We start from the raw sequence: 16,198 nt of genomic DNA on the forward strand, positions 1-16,198 counted from the left end.
TTTTGCTGATTGAAAAATATAACAGCTATTTCATTAACTTCAATAAAGAATAATTTCCTGTTGATATACACTGCTATATCACTGCTATTCATAAAAACATTTGAATCTTAATTGTGTTCTTCATTATTTTTGCCTGTAGCCTATAGGATGAACCAGCAACTCTCGTCACATCCCTTTTGTTGGGAATACGCCACTGTTTGACAAACTAACTTACAATGTAATACAATAATAATGGTTACATTCTCGCTGTTTCACTCTCAGGGTCATTGACATTTTGCATGTAAGGTCACATCTTTATTTTACTGGGTCACTGAACTTTAAGCGGAATCTCCTGTTTTTCTGTCTTCCAACTGCCCTACATCTGTAGAGCCATCCCTTGATGTTGCTGTGCGTTATCGCCATCTGCTGGTGTAAATCCAAATCTGAGGACAGCGCCACACAAATTAAGCTTTTTAAATTTGGATCAAACAAATAAGTGTAAGTGATAAATAAAAACACAGATTAAGAATTGTGCATTTACCTTGTTCCAGAATTGTATTAAAAACGTTTTGCACAATGTATTACGAATTATTTTAGAACAATAAAAAAAAAAAAAAAAATGCTGCACTCCACCTGCAATTAAATGACTCTACATGGAAAGACACACACGTCCAGATTTCTCTTCATTAGAATTGAGCTTGTAAAGAGGTTTTCTTGTCTTCTGACTACTTAAAGGGCGTTTTCCACTGCACATCCCATTTACCCATTCACACCAAATCCGCACACTAATGGCAGAGGCTGCTATGTAAAGTGTCCATCAGTATTCACTTATCCCATTCATACACACTCCCACACAGCTGATCCAGCTGCAGGAGCAATTTGGGGTTCACTGTCTTGCCCAAGGACACTTCAACACATGACTGCACGCGCTGGGGATCAAACCTCCAAACTTGAGAGAATACCAATTCTACAACCAAGCAACAGCTTCCATGAGCCATAAGCCAGCTATAAGACCACACTGAAAAGCCTCATAAGTGCAATTTAATAGTTGATGGGAAGAATTGCCAATCTTTAGCCTGTTTTTTTTTGTTTTTATAACATTTCTAAATGTTTTCACACCTGTAAACTAGGAGTAGCCTATATGGGAAATAGTTGATGTTTAGATAAAAAAGGATTGTAAACTTGTGTTAAGAAAACCAAGTTGTCCATAGTGCTAATAATATTTAGTTTACTTCTGAGAAAAGTTGACGAAGTCAATAGCTTGTTTTTTTAAGTAAATATTTAAATTCAACCTTTTAATTTAATGTAAGATCCTAATTTGCGCAGAAGTTAAAACATAAACTATAAAACATAAGATGATGTTTCGTATCGTAAATTATTTATGTGCAGGGTAAAATTCATTAAACATCCAAGTTTGAGTGCCGCATTATAGTTTAATGGGTTTTTATTGTGACACTGTACCTTTAAATCGAAACCTTCTCCAGTACGCATGCGCAGCGTGTGTTTAGTTTTGTCCAACCTGAGGAACTGTGGAGTGTCGCTGCGCTCTCAAATCCATCGCCCTGGATTTTGCTGTGTTTTGAGAGTCACAGAGGATCTTTCTTTCACATTGGAATATGAGGAGACGCCACTACACACTGCTGCCGGATGAGTCTACGTTTGAAGCTGTTTGAATTTCTGCGGGAATTAACCAGTAGGACCAACCAAAGTGTCTGCTTAGATAGCCCCCCAGTTGGCGAGAATAGCCCTTCCAGTTCCCACATCACCCCACATCCATGTTGACTGCGGCAGCTCTCGCGCTGGTCCGGGGCTGCAAACACCACAAAGCCTTTGTTCCTCCGCGCGCGACATACAGCGACATTGTAGCACTGCGTGGAAGTACAATTGCAACATCCAATGATACATTCCTTTTTCAGTTTTAAAGGTTTGTTTACGCGTTAAAATGGCTGCTGAAGTGGCATTTTGAGGAGAGTAGTCTTGAATCAATGCAGTAACGTTACATTACCAAGCAGAGGGCCAAACTGCACATAAGCTACACGAGCTAGTAAACAGTTACAGTATTAAACGAGTCAACTATAAATAGCTTTAATGTTGAGCTTCTTTATCCAACAAGAGGCAGATAATTCACTCCCACTACAAATCTATGCATGCGGTTAAACAAGCAGCTTTTTTAACACCACCTAGCCAACTGGGTATTTTCTTAGCCATTTTGTACAAAGCTTTGTAAGCAGGCAGTAGCTAAGCCTTCATTTGAGTATGCAGTGGGCTCGAATATGCAGGACTTCTTTGTTATAAGAATAAAAATAAACTGCCTGAGTAGCCGAGGTTTTCTCCCTAAGCAGACCTAAAAGGCCCCGGTGCTTCTCTCAGCTTGGTCGACCCTGGAGCAAAAAAAAAAAAAAAATGGATCCTGGGGGGATATGCCGGACAAAACAGTTTCTTTTCGGACCCAGACCAGCCACCCAAAGCAATATGCGGGGTCTCAACAAATATTTGGTGGTCTACGTTTTGTTTCACTTCGTCCTGTTCACTCATGCCTCTCCGGCCAAACCGTGCGAGAAGAATTGTCTCTCTGGAAAATGTGTCAATGGATCCTGTATCTGTGACCGAGGATGGGTGGGAGACCAGTGTCAGCACTGCCAGGGGAGGTTCAAGTAAGTAGACAAGAAACATCTTTTATTTATAAGCTGTAAAACACTGTCTTTTTTTTTTTTTTTTCAGTTTTGAAATGCTTCTCCGATGATTATTTTTTTATCACATTGAAAATGAGCACATCTCCTTTTCTTAACACGACTCTCTTCGTGTCCCTTTATGGATCTGTGTACACACTGTAAAATGCTACAGAGTGGATTTCTGTCAAACTCGATTTCCTTGTATTTCAAATGCAAATACAAGAGTAAACAGTAAAAGTCGCCATCTTTGTAATAGTGCCTGTAGAAATGATTGGCAGGCGTCAATCGCATCCTTGTGAGATTGCTTTGCATTCAATGACACCATTTGAAAGAAAGAAAAAAGCCTTCTTTTAAATGCTTTGGTTGATGTTCAGTTACGAGCACTTTGTTTTTTCAATAAGTAAAGCAGCCAACAGGCCTGTTGATCTCTAGAGACCAGGAGTTGCTTCATTAGAAACGTAATATGTGAATGGAAACGAGTGTAAAGGAAACCAGCGTCAAACACAGCTGCGGTTAAAGGAAACCCAAAGTTGACACTGGTTTTCTGACTGTTGTACGAGTTCATTATGACACAGGGCCGATATCAACCTATCACATCATGTCCACCTGTGCAACCCAATACAGCACTTCTACCATGATATATATAGTTTTTAGAAGCTTCTTCTACTCAATATTTATTCTTGAAGTTGTAGTGGGTGGTGGTGTACTGGAGTGTACAATGTGAAAAGTGTTTGTCATGTTTCTAAAGTCACCGCTGCACAGAAGGTGGTTTCAGAATCAGTTGGCGATGTTGTGAAGAGGTTCTGCAGCTTCCAAAAGCACAGAGGCTATCGTCCTCATTGCAGCTCTGTCCGGCTAATTAATTTGATCATCGATTTAATCGAGCGGTTGTTTCCTTGTTTAATCATTTATTGTTTAAAAGTATGAACTGAAGGAATGGCTGTCAAGTAGCCTGCTGCTGTTCAGGTTAACAATCAAAAGTGGGAGATTAGATAAGATTGAGTGACACCTTCCCCATTACTCTTCTGTTGTTGTGCTTCGTTTTGCTGTGTTCACCGGGAGATATTAGCACGTAGAAATCAACATCACACGTATTGATCCTCTCCACATGATTTCGTTCTGTTTCTCCTCAACAATAGATGAAAGTGTTTGCAGCTGCATGGGTGTCAGAAGGGGGCGAGGAAATGACTGTCAGACAAATAGGTTTCCTTATATCGCCAGAGAAAGTAGCCTCCGGTGGCTGCGAGGACGCCTGTTCAACTGATTGATTTTTCTTTTCTTTTTTTTGCATTTCTGCTGCAGCTCACACAGCGGTATAGAGCGAAAATCTTTTGTGCCTTCATTGGAAGAATAAGCCGTGATGACGGGCACAGGTACACGCCACGACATGGAAAAAGAATCAGCAGTGAAGGAGAAATGTCAAACTGCCTTATAACTGTAATTTTCATCCGGACAGGAGCGACTAAATGGCCTTTCAGTTCACCTGAGTGGCTCTCTGTGGTTCAGCAGCTCTTTGATGGCAGTAATTATTGTATCTGCTGTCAACAGGCGCGTTGGGAGGGAGTAACCTCCCGTCACTTCGGGACAAACTGCTAAAATGTGAGAGTTGAACTTGCCTGAAAAGAGATGCGATAAATTCAACAAGCCGTGGTTTCTCTTATGATGAGTGTGAAATCCTAAACCAGCCAAGCAGATAAAGGATCAGTTTTGTTGTTGTTGTTGTTTTTGTTCCACTGTGTTGTAATCTTTGTCAGAGCAGCGTGAAAAATTCATCATCCACGAACTCACTTCTGGCTGCTTTGGAACCAGCGGCCACACGTGACTCCCAACTTCACCAGCTGCTTTTACAACAAAGAACCGAAAGATGCTCGGAGAGATGATTCACAAGCTTCTCGTTGGATCTTTATCAGATTTTATTAAATCTCTGTTTTTTTTTGGTCTCCATCCAAACTGTTCTTTTTGGATGTGAAGGACCTAAAAGAGGAAACAAATGGACTCCAGTGTCTCTTCAACCACATATGAGAGACAGCAACAACTGACCAGATGTTTGTCATTATGAATTATTTGTCCTAACTTTGATCCCCACAAGACTGTCATTGAAGAAGCGTCTGACCCCTCCTTAAAGAAACAAACAAAAACACAGCGTCCACACGCTGTCTCCTGTCTGTTCTCCTCATGTTGACATGATTGTTTAGTGTAATCACACGGCATGGTGGGTGGGAAACGCTCCACTTTTATTTCTTGTGATGTGGGAGAAGTGATGGAAGACCAACATTGTTAGACACACACACGCACGCTCTTTTTCTGTGTGGAACACTTGTTGAAAATTGTTTCCAGGATGTGACTCGAAAGAGTGACGAATCAGCAGAGGATCAGCTGGTTGAAACGTTTGTTCTGACCTCTGGCTTTTTTTTTTTTTCTTTCTTCATCCTGGGGAAGTGAAAACTGTGTGGGACACGTCGGTCTACATTTAGAGCCGACTTTGAACCAGGAAACGAAAATAAAGTCACAACTCTGTGCTGCCAATAAACATAAAAAAAGAAAAAGAAAAGAAGAATCTTCCATGATCCTAGTTTGAAGCTACAGTATGTTCTTCTTCCTTTCAAAATGTTTTAAATGACATCCTTTTATTTGTCAACTCTTACCAAGTTGTTGTAAGTACTAAAAAAAAAAAAAAGTGTTTCCCTTTTGATGTCTTTTCTCCTGGTTTTGAAGTAAAAAAAAAAAAAAAAGAAGTGTAGAGCCTTGAAAAACTTTATGATTTTTCTCCGTATTTCATCATCAGTTACCTCGAAGCACTCATTTCTGCTGTGATGAAAACCTGGAAAGAAAAAAGCTGAAAAATCAGTGAATGTGACGAAGCTTTAAAGAAAGTTGAAATAGAGAAATCAAGCTGGTGTGTTTAATCCTTAAAAAAAGGACAAAGATCCTTTTCCTTTTGTGACAAAGCATATTTTTGTCACATGGTAACTTCCTGCTCTTCTGTTTCAGGTTGACGGAGCCCTCGGGATACCTCACAGACGGTCCAATCAACTACAAGTACAAAACAAAGTGCACCTGGCTCATCGAGGGCTAGTAAGTGCTTCTGTGAATGACGACGCGCTGCTGAAGCCGAAGCGCGCACGGCTCCATTTAATCACACTGATGAAAACAATGCACAGAGAAAAAAAAAAAAGAAGAAGAAGCTGATCAGCACCCTAGTTGGTGCACAAACGGAATCATGTGAAGGTCCAGGTCTACGATCTGAACCAGCCTTCTTTCAGAGAGAGGAAGAATCACTACCTGATCATGCTTTTTATTGTCATGGCAACCACAGACACTGGGTGGAAGCAAGGATGGAGAAAGAAAGAGAGAGTGACAGGGAGAGAGAAATGAAGGGAAAGCAACACAGATTAGTGTCGTTGAAAATATAGTGAGCAGAACGTTAGAAGGTCCTGTGAGTACTCATGGACAGACTTCAGTCTCTTTACAAGAGCTACAAGAGCAAACCATCAGGGAAAACGCCATGTTACTTTTTGAACGTCTTTAAACGCCGCTGCAGGGTAGGTGTCAGACGGGGAGATTTAACAGCACGCTGACGAAACACTGCAGAGATTCCCTGCGAGGGAGACTTTAGAACTTTTGAACAAAGCAAGGTGTGCCGTTTTCGTCAGAGCAGGCAAGTTACAAACGTACAGGACAGGAACAGAAGCAGCACTGAGGTAAGATGGAAGGCTTTGTCCACAGTGGTGGGGGGGGATAAAGGTTTCTTGGTGCCTAGCTCAAGAGCACCTGGGCAGTGATCTAGCACCTCTCCCCCTCCAGTTCCCAAAAATGCAACACAATAAAAGATAAAACACTTCGGAAAATAATATATACAGCACAGTTAAAAATCACACACTGATTGTAAACGCACACTGTTTAACAAGTGCTATCTTAAAGCAGTTGCACTCCCTTTCCTCTGATGCTTTCTTAATGGATCAGAGCCTGGAACATGGATTTTTCTTACACAAATGGAACATTATGAGGATATAATATATTTCACTGAATACTTTTTTTTTTCTCTAAGTGCCTGTACTTATGATTATTAGCACAGATAAAGAAAGTCCCCATGTCTGAGCTCTGCACTGATTACTATGCGAGTCCTTCAACCGTTCACGCATGGATCTTAAACCTCCGTTCTTGTCTCCTGCAGTCCAAATGCGGTTCTTCGGCTAAGATTTAACCACTTTGCCACAGAGTGCAGTTGGGACCATATGTACGTGTACGACGGGGATTCAATATTTGCCCCCCTGGTTGCTGTTTTCAGGTGAGGAATCTCCACATATACTCATGTTTTGACGTGCAATTGAAAAAAGTTTGCGGTGACAGAAATCTGAGGTCAGAAAAAGTACGCGTGTGGATTTGTGTGTATGTGGATTTGTTCCAGAAACTTGACGTGTTTTTAAAAAAAAAAACAGTTTTAAGGAAGTGATTCCAACACATTTCCTGCTTCTTTCCTGCAGCGGTCTCATCGTGCTGGAAGTGCGAGGGAACGAGACGGTTCCTGAGGTCGAGACGACGTCAGGCTACGCACTACTACACTTTTTTAGCGACGCTGCCTATAACCTGACGGGATTTGAAATATTTTACTCGTAAGTCACCTCCATTAACATCCACATTAACAACCTGACTAAGAGATGTGGAGCTCGTCAGCACGAAGAATTTATGCAATCTGTGTCCTTTGGGCCCTCGACTGTTTTAAATCCAGTTTTCAGGTTTAGTTGTTGGGTATAATTTTTTTTTTTTTTTATAAAGATCAATTTATTTCACTGTTTATTTATCCCACGTCTCAGCACAGAAACAAAACGGGGACAAAGTGTTTTACTGCTGGTCAAAAACTAAAAGAAGTGAATTAGCAGTGACTCCCTCAGTAGTGTTTTCATCTTTTTTTTAACCCCTGCTCAGCTCCGCTAAATTCTACACGACACTCGCCTGTCTCCCTCTAAGAAAGGTCGTGCAATGTGGTTTAATAAAAAAAAAAAAAACATGTCATACCCAGGGTCAACTCATGTCCCAACAACTGCTCCGGCCACGGGAAGTGCACGCCCGGTAACTCGGCAGCCAGCAGAGTGTACTGTGAATGTGACAAGTACTGGAAGGGGGAGGCCTGTGACATCCCGTACTGCAGGAACAACTGCGGCAGCCCCGACCACGGATACTGCGACCTCACCGGGGAGAAGCTGTGCGTCTGTAACGACAGCTGGCAAGGTGAGCGTGAATCAAAACCCCAACAGGTGGATTCTCTGGAATAACACGCTTTGCTTTCTGCTTTTTTTTTTTTTTAAACAGCCAATACCGTCCATCGATCCCGCTTCAAATAGATTAGAAACTCAGAGAAAGAAATGTTCGACGTTAATTCCCTGAAATTGAAAACGCTGACGACAAACTTTTAACAACACGCTGTAAAATTTTCGCCACTCCCTCCTTGTCTCCTCCTGTGGCCACTACGAAGGAAGCAATAAACAGGACTCTGTTAGCAAACAAGTGTGAACAGCTGTGTTGTGTTCTGTCACAATGCTGACTGGACGCACGTCTACGAGACCCCGTGACAGTGCGCAATTATGAGCATCCAGCTGGAGCGAGGCCAACTCGTCGCACGTGATCCGTCTTGACAGAATCATTAGTGAGCTCATGCTCCTCCATGACCGAGACCCTGGTACAACACAGGCTCACATTTGGACGTCTCTTTGAGTGTCGAGGCTTCAGAGCTTCTTTAATGTTTTACTGAGTCGGACATTTGGCTCCATTCAGAAGATGTTGCTTTCATGAAATCCAAAGAGACGAACCCCAACCTCCTCTGACAATCCAAAACGTTTTTTTTTTTTAAAACTTTGAGTAAACGATCTTTTGTCGGTGTATTTTTCAGTATTATAAACCCTCCGACGTGTTCTTCCCTCCTCCTCTCTCTTAGGCCCAGACTGCGCTCTAACCGTTCCTTCGACCGAGTCCTTCTGGGTCCTACCGAGCGTCAAACCCTTCGGGACATCACTCGCCAGAGCTTCCCATAAGGCCGTGGTGCAGGAGAAGGTCATGTGGGTGGTGGGCGGATACACCTTCAACTACAGCTCCTTCCAGATGATTCTCAAGTGGGTCGCAGATCAGTTCATGTTTTTAACGTGATCATTTATCAATACTGTTTCTGTCTCGTCTGGGTGTACAGCTGTGAAAGCTCTTGTCTTCTATAGCGTCTGTAATCACTGATTGAACGCAGTAATCAGGACACACAAAGCCAAGAAAATAACAGACACGGGGTGAAGTGTAAAAACAGAAAAAAAGGAAACAGATTGGATGTTTAGATGCAAGAAAACTGTCAACAAAAGCAAAGTCAATGTCGAAATCAAACGCATCCCTCAAATAGCCGCATATCGCTGAGTGGACCAAAACGCTCCTTTTTTTTGGATCAGGTGATCAGGTGGTAATAAAAAATAAAAAAAACTGATGGCGTAAGGTCAAAAATAAACGAAGAAAAGTCTTCACAGTTTTTTCATGGCGGTAGATAAAGTGTGTTTTTCTGTTTCTGCATTTTCATACTGGTTGACGTGTTACCGCTCTGCCCTGCAGCTACAACCTGGAGAGCGGCATTTGGAACACGGTTCCCATCAACAGCGGCCCTGTGCCAAGATACGGCCACTCACTCGCTGCCTACCAGGTAAACACACCACCTCTGCGGGTTACAGGTCACATGACTGGAACAAGAAGGACGGGAGGAAGAGGAAGGATTTTTAGTCATTTAATAACACTGCCTGTTGAAACGTATCTTTAAACACAGAGCTAAAAACAAGGACCAGAAGAATGTTCTTTTTAATGCTCTCTAAACTATGAAGATTCCACCCCCTTAAATCTTTCCTTTCACTGTTATTACGGCACACACCCCGCCTCTCAGCGTGCGACTTTAAACACAGCTGCAGCGCTCTAAATCAGATCTCTTCCTCTCCCTCTCAGGATGATATCTTTATGTTCGGAGGGAAACTGGAGGCCGGCTGGGGGAACGTGACGGACGAGCTGTGGGCGTTCAACATGCTGAGTCGGACGTGGCAGCGGAGGAACCCCGTGGTGGGCCCTCAGGCTCAGATTTACGCCGTGGAGGGTCACTCGGCTCACTGCGTCCTGCCGGAGGAGGGCGAGGCCGTCATGCTGGTCATCTTCGGCTACTCGTCCATCTACAGCTACGTCAGCAACGTTCAGGAGTACAACCTGAGTGAGTCGGCAAATTGAAGAGCCCGCGACGTGACATTTCACACTCGGATGATTTGATCCTTTTTAGAGTGTGGGATTAAACGGAGCCTGCCTTTCCTTTTCATAATTAGTTTGGAGACAAGAAGCGAGGAAGAAGTTGTCTTTTTTTTTTTTTTTTTTCTGTTAGCCGCAACATGTAGCAGTAATAAAAAAAAAAAACAACAACCTTGAAGATGTCATGTGCACACAGTGATCAGGATTTTTAGGGTGAAATGTCCAGCTTCCTCAACACACAAAAAGATACTGTCATCTGATTCTTTTTGTCAGAATTTAGAATAGCTTGTTTTATAGTTTGAGGACATTTTCTCCTCCTTGTCTATTAAAAGCTTCCTGTGTGTGTGTGTGTGTGTGTGTGTGTGTGTGTGTGTGTGTGTGTGTGTGTGTGTGTGTGTGTGTGTGTGTGTGTGTGTGTGTGTGTGTGTGTGTGTGTGTGTGTGTGTGTGTGTGTGTGTGTGTGTGTGTGTGTGTGTGTGTGTGTGTGTGTGTGTGTGTGTGTGTGTGTGTGTGTGTGTGTGTGTGTGTGTGTGTGTGTGTGTGTGTGTGTGTGTGTGTGTGTGTGTGTGTGTGTCCTCGTCAGAGTCCAACACGTGGTTGGTGCCTGAGACCAAAGGAGCCGTCCCGCAGGGAGGTTACGGTCACAGTAGCACCTACGACGTCGCCAGTGGAAGCGTGTACGTTCACGGAGGCTACAAGGCGCTGCCCGCCAACAAATACGGCCTTGTGGATGATCTCTACCGCTATGACGTTAACACCCGGACATGGTAAACCAACACATACACACTTTTTTTTTTGTCTCTTTAGTCCATGTGTAATGACTCTGGGTGTTAAAGGTTTTGTGCCCTTCATGACTCGTTTTAGGTTCATTCTAAAAGAAAGCGGCTATCCTCGGTACCTTCACTCGGCCGTGCTCCTCAGCGGTACCCTCCTCTTCTTCGGCGGCAACACGCACAACGACACTTCCCTCAGCAACGGGGCCAAGTGTTTCTCTGCGGACTTTCTCGCATATGACATCGGTAGGCCTCATGATCAGTTTGAATGGTTAGCTGACCTCTCCAGTCCAACCTGTTAACACAACATGTACCGCTACAGGTTTTTTTTTGTTTTTTTTGGTATTTCTGAACTCACAGACAAACAAAACTCACCTTTACACGCATGTTGTCTCCTCAGCTTGTGATGAGTGGACGCTGCTGTCTAAACCAGACCTGCACCGGGATGTCAACCGCTTCGGTCACTCTGCTGTGGTCAGCAATGGGTGAGTCTTTTCTAACAGACAATGAAATCTTCAGTATCTTCCTTTTTTTTTTTTTTTTTATTCTGTCTATTTTCTTCTATTTTTAATTCTCTCTTCTCCTTTTTTTTTTTTTTTGCCAGGTCCATGTACGTGTTTGGAGGCTTCTCTGGCATGCTGCTCAACGATGTGCTTGTTTACCGACCTCCCAGCTGCCAGGCCTTCTTGGCAGAGGCGGGTTGCGTGCAGGCCGGTCCAGGGGTCCGCTGCATCTGGAGCGGTGGCCGCTGTCTCCCCTGGGAACCCAGCATGGCCACTGAAAGCCTCACTCCTGCCTCTTTCTGCCCCCCGAAAGCTGGTTAGACACACATCTAAACCTCTCATATCTTTCTACTTCCTCCTTCTTTTTACGGAACTGCAAACTAATTTCCCTCTGCTCACAATAAATTCTCTCTCACAATCTGTTTTTAGTCACAGTGGACGAGCGGTGCTATCGGTTCTCAGACTGCGCCAGCTGTACAGCCAACACCAAAGGGTGCCAGTGGTGCGACGACAAAAAGTGCATCTCGGCTTCCAGCAACTGCACCTCTGTGAGTCGTCCAGCAGGGGGCGTCAGAGCACCTCTATTCTTTTGTTGAGCTCTGAATCTGCGATTCTCACCATTTTTCAATTCATCCTCCTTTATTTAAACTTGAACGTGTGCTTTATCATCTTTTGTTCCCGTTTCAACTCTCCTCCTCTTTTTTTTTTTTTTTTCTCTCGTTTGCAGAACGTGAAGAACTTCACAGAGTGCCCGGTGAGGAACGAGCAGGTGTGCAGCAAGCTGGCAAACTGCAAGAGCTGCTCGCTAAATCTCAACTGTCACTGGGACCAGAATCAGTCGGAGTGTCACGCTCTACCTGGTGAGAGAGGTGTCAGATCCCCTCACATGAACACACGCTGTCTTATTTGGGGCTTTAGGGTCAGATTACCAAACCTGATGGATTTATTTCAAGATCTACTCAGTCACTCACATGGTGTACCGGACGTCGGAGTTTAAAGACACCATCTGGTATTTACATAGATGTTCTTTCAAGATGTCACCCTGATGTTGTTCATCAGATGTGACAGCATGTTTACACTCTCTCTCTCTCTCTCTCTCTCTCGCTCTCTCATATATGTTGACTTTGGGCTGAATGTGAAGAATTGGCACTGTCGCTTTATCCATCATTTTCAGTTCACGAAGTCCCGTCACCTAAAGGCTAGTAGCAGCAGTTGGAGCTGCAAATCATGTGTGTGTGTCTGTGTGTGTTTATCAGCCCTGAAAGGAAGCCTCAGCCTGATGCACACACACACACACACACACACACACACACACACACACACACACACACACACACACACACACACACACACACACACACACACACACACACACACACACACGACACGTGATGATGAAACACACGTGTCTGCATGCACAAATGAGCACCTATAGTATTTTAGAAGAAGCGGTTCATAACGGGCTATTTGTCTTCAAAAAGAGTGTGACATCTAACACACACACACACACACACACAAACACACACACACTTAAAGACACACTAAACAGTCCTGAATCTAGAGTCCCCTGTGGTTTGGAGAAAATCAGATTTCTTTTAATCTGTTGTCATGGCTGACTTGTCTTTAATGGAATATGTCGTCCTCTCTTCAGCTGTGTTTAACTAATGCTCTTATTTACCGTGCTTTAGTTTATACTTGAAATGTGTGAAGTAGGGAGAAGGAGGGAGGAAACCGTGAGACAATTGTCGCCCCCTGACCGCCAACTCCCCTCAGCTGATGAGTTTGAGTCCAAAGTAGCAAACCGTTCTGTCATGGACCAGCGAGGCAGATTTCAGATGAATATTAATATTAATATTAAAGATCCCACTTTTTTTTTTTTTACCTCTTCCAGCCCAGCAGTGCAGCGAGGGATGGAGCCAAGTGGGAGAGGCCTGCCTGAGGATCAACTCCAGCCGGGAGAGTTACGACAACGCCCAACACTACTGCAAGAACCTCAACGGGAACATCGCCTCACTCACCACCTCCAAACAAGTGGACTTTGTACTGGAGGAGCTGAAGAAGCTGCAGCAACATGACAAGGTAGAGATGTGTATATATATTTTTTTTTAAGGAATTGAACAAAGTTGCAGAAAGGTGTGAACATTCGAGGGTGGTATGATTGACAGGTGTCAGGAAAGGAAAAGGAATTCAGTGATGCAGAATTACGAGTTGATTTTCCTCACGGCATTACGCTCGCTTTTTTGTCTGATTGCAGCCCCTCTTTATATCGCGTCTAATTTGTGTCTTCCCACTGGTTTTCCATCTAATTGTTTCCCTCCTGGCAGCCCCACAAACACCACGGGTTGTTTACGACTTCCATGCAGCTCCAAGTTGAAAAAAACAAAGCCAGGCGTCAGTGCCTGAGATGCTGCACCTTATGAATCACACAATAATCCTATTTTTCATTTTTTTCACCTTGTGTAAATTATTAGACCTTCACTCAGTCACAGATCATTCTAGTGTTTTAGAACGGATGACTTGCTGTCTGGAGGAACAATCGGAAGCACTCAGGGATTCTAAAGATGCTGACTCCCTCTGATTCTGATGTGCTGCAAGTTTCATAATTACTCTTAATTCATGCTGGAAAACACCAGAAGATGTCCAACCAGAACAAGAATGGGAAAGTATAGCTTCACTGCTGGAGTGTATATGAAGATGGACGACGCTTCTCTACCATCTCCTGTTGTACAGAGCTGAAGCAACAAAAGCACCCAAGCGAGAAGAGGAAAGGTTGCGTATCACTCTGGTGGCTGTTAGAGTCACTGCTGTGGTAACATCATCGTTTTGACATCAGACCCCTTTCCGCTAACCGACACGTACGTTTCACTTCAGGGTACAGTACAGAGAGGAACAGATTCTCGTGTTTGTTTGAAGCAGACATGGAAAACATCGCCTCGTTCACCAACTGTTCTCACATAAATCATGATTCGGATGATGATTCAGTTTTTTTGTTTTGTTTTTCACAAGGAACTTTCTAGCAGTACAAATTTGAGAATATTCTCAAGAAGATAATTGTGAGTGAGGTCCACTGGCTCGGCTTTGCTCTGCTTTATCAGGCGCTCAAAGGACAGCAGGAGCTTCATTTGTTAAGAGAGCTGTCAATCATGGCATCATTCACCTTTTAATAGCATCATATAACTGATCAGAAGATACTCCCAGAAAAAAAAAAGAGGACTTGAACAAAAGTCAACAAAAACAGGGTTTGAGAAAAATGTACCACATGTCTGGTTAGTTTACATGGAGGAGGCGGGGTTTATCTCTTATTCTGCAGCCAGTCAGTAAAGGGAGCTCTAATTGCTTTGGCTTCACTTTCAAGAAGTTTTGTGTTGTCCAGTTTTTGTTGTTGTTTTTTTTCCCACACTCTCTGACATCAACAAATAAACAGAAATCAACGTTTGTTGTATTTTACACTTTACAAAATATAACTGAAACTGAAGACGTCCAATCAGAATATGGGAAATAGTCTTTTTGAAGTCCAACTCTTCGATCCAAATTTTTCTAAAATTCTTCACAACATCCTAATTCAAGCCTCTTCATCTTTAATGATGAGATGTTGCGCAAAAACGCTCCCCTTCTCATCCGGCCACGGCCGCACTGAGAGGTTTCTGCGTCTTGTTTTCATCAGTGCACCATTTGAATTCAGTCTGTCTGAAACTAGCTTTGTTTTGTTTCCTGACAGGCCGTTTGGCAGCGTGTCCCTGAAGGCAACTAACTCATCACACCTGTGAAATTATTTCTGGGAGAATTTTAATGGCGTTCTTAGTTCCTGGATGTAATTACAGGAGCCATTTATTTCAAACACTGTCATGGAGCAGGAAAGGAAGAACAGAATTTGCATTTTTTTTTAGACTCCAGACTTCTGTAACTATTTTGCTCTGTCTCTGCAGCGGCTGTCTCCCTGGGTGGGTCTGAGGAAAATCAATGTGTCATACTGGGGTTGGGAGGACATGTCGCCCTTCACCAACAGCAGCCTGCGCTGGCTCCCCGGTGAGCCGAGTGACTCTGGTTTCTGCGCGTACCTGGAGGAGCCTCAGGTGTCCGGCCTCAGAGCCAATCCATGCACCGCCACCGCCCACGGCCTCATCTGCGAGAAAGCAACTGGTGAGAGACGCACACGCCCGTGCATATTCTTTATAAACGTATCTGGTTTTTTTGGGGGGAAAAAAAAAGCTCTCAACTTTTCCTTTCGTCATGTTTTAGGAAACCCCAGTCAGAGCAGCCGTCCCTCCTGTAAGAAGCCGTGCTCGCTGCACACAAACTGTGCCAACTGCACCAGCCAGGCCACGGAGTGCATGTGGTGCGGCAGTGCTCAGCGCTGCGTCGACTCCACCGCCTACGTCATCTCTTTCCCTTACGGCCAGTGCTTGGAGTGGCAGACCGGAGAGTGTTTGGGTAAGACTTAATCTTAAGAAGGCTGCTTTGTTTATATTCTGGAGCTGAGTGCTCACAGATTGAGTCAATACTAATCGCTGAGGGTAAGGGAGGCTTAGAAAGTGCAAGCTGTTTTGTGTCGTGGGCAAAACAGTATTAGTTCCCTGCGATTGGCTTACGAAGGTGTTGTTGTCTGTAACAGTCAATTACTCTTACATCTCGTTGACTCGACTGTTAGATTTCCCTGCTGACCGGGCTGCTGATGAGGGTTCAAAAACTTCTCGGAGATCAAGGAACTTTTACAAACAAGACTACAAAACACGCCGTAATGACAAAAAAACTCATCGGGGATAAGTGTCTGTGTTTTCGCAGCATTTTTATTTATTTCATATGTTTGAATCAAGAAATGTTGAACTAATGAGATGACTCCGAAACAAGCCGAAGGTAGTCTCTAAAACAGACATGAAACACTCAAAGATCACACAGGCGTGTCCTCTCCGAGCAGATAATAAGTGAGAATAAGCAGAGCAGTGAGGGTGATGATGCGTGCGCACACACACACACACACACACACACACACACACACACACACACACACACACACACACAC

General features: G+C 43.7%; 1 protein-coding gene across 1 annotated transcript in view; it reads left to right on the top strand.

Annotated features, from left to right (window-relative positions):
* Nucleotides 1-1,484: 1,484 nt before the first annotated feature.
* Nucleotides 1,485-16,198, top strand: part of atrnl1b (attractin-like 1b) — a 64,735-nt gene continuing 50,021 nt past the window's right edge. The window contains 17 exon segments of the mRNA XM_079333902.1: nucleotides 1,485-2,633; nucleotides 5,643-5,726; nucleotides 6,826-6,939; nucleotides 7,136-7,264; nucleotides 7,672-7,880; nucleotides 8,584-8,758; nucleotides 9,234-9,321; nucleotides 9,615-9,870; nucleotides 10,486-10,669; nucleotides 10,767-10,921; nucleotides 11,076-11,160; nucleotides 11,280-11,494; nucleotides 11,608-11,726; nucleotides 11,906-12,038; nucleotides 13,070-13,257; nucleotides 15,105-15,318; nucleotides 15,418-15,609. Of these exon segments, the coding sequence (XP_079190028.1) occupies nucleotides 2,383-2,633; nucleotides 5,643-5,726; nucleotides 6,826-6,939; nucleotides 7,136-7,264; nucleotides 7,672-7,880; nucleotides 8,584-8,758; nucleotides 9,234-9,321; nucleotides 9,615-9,870; nucleotides 10,486-10,669; nucleotides 10,767-10,921; nucleotides 11,076-11,160; nucleotides 11,280-11,494; nucleotides 11,608-11,726; nucleotides 11,906-12,038; nucleotides 13,070-13,257; nucleotides 15,105-15,318; nucleotides 15,418-15,609 (2,791 nt within the window). The 5' untranslated portion in view covers nucleotides 1,485-2,382.

Source organism: Symphodus melops, assembly GCF_947650265.1.
Source record: "Symphodus melops genome assembly, chromosome: 21".
Classification (NCBI taxonomy): Eukaryota; Metazoa; Chordata; class Actinopteri; order Labriformes; family Labridae; genus Symphodus; species Symphodus melops.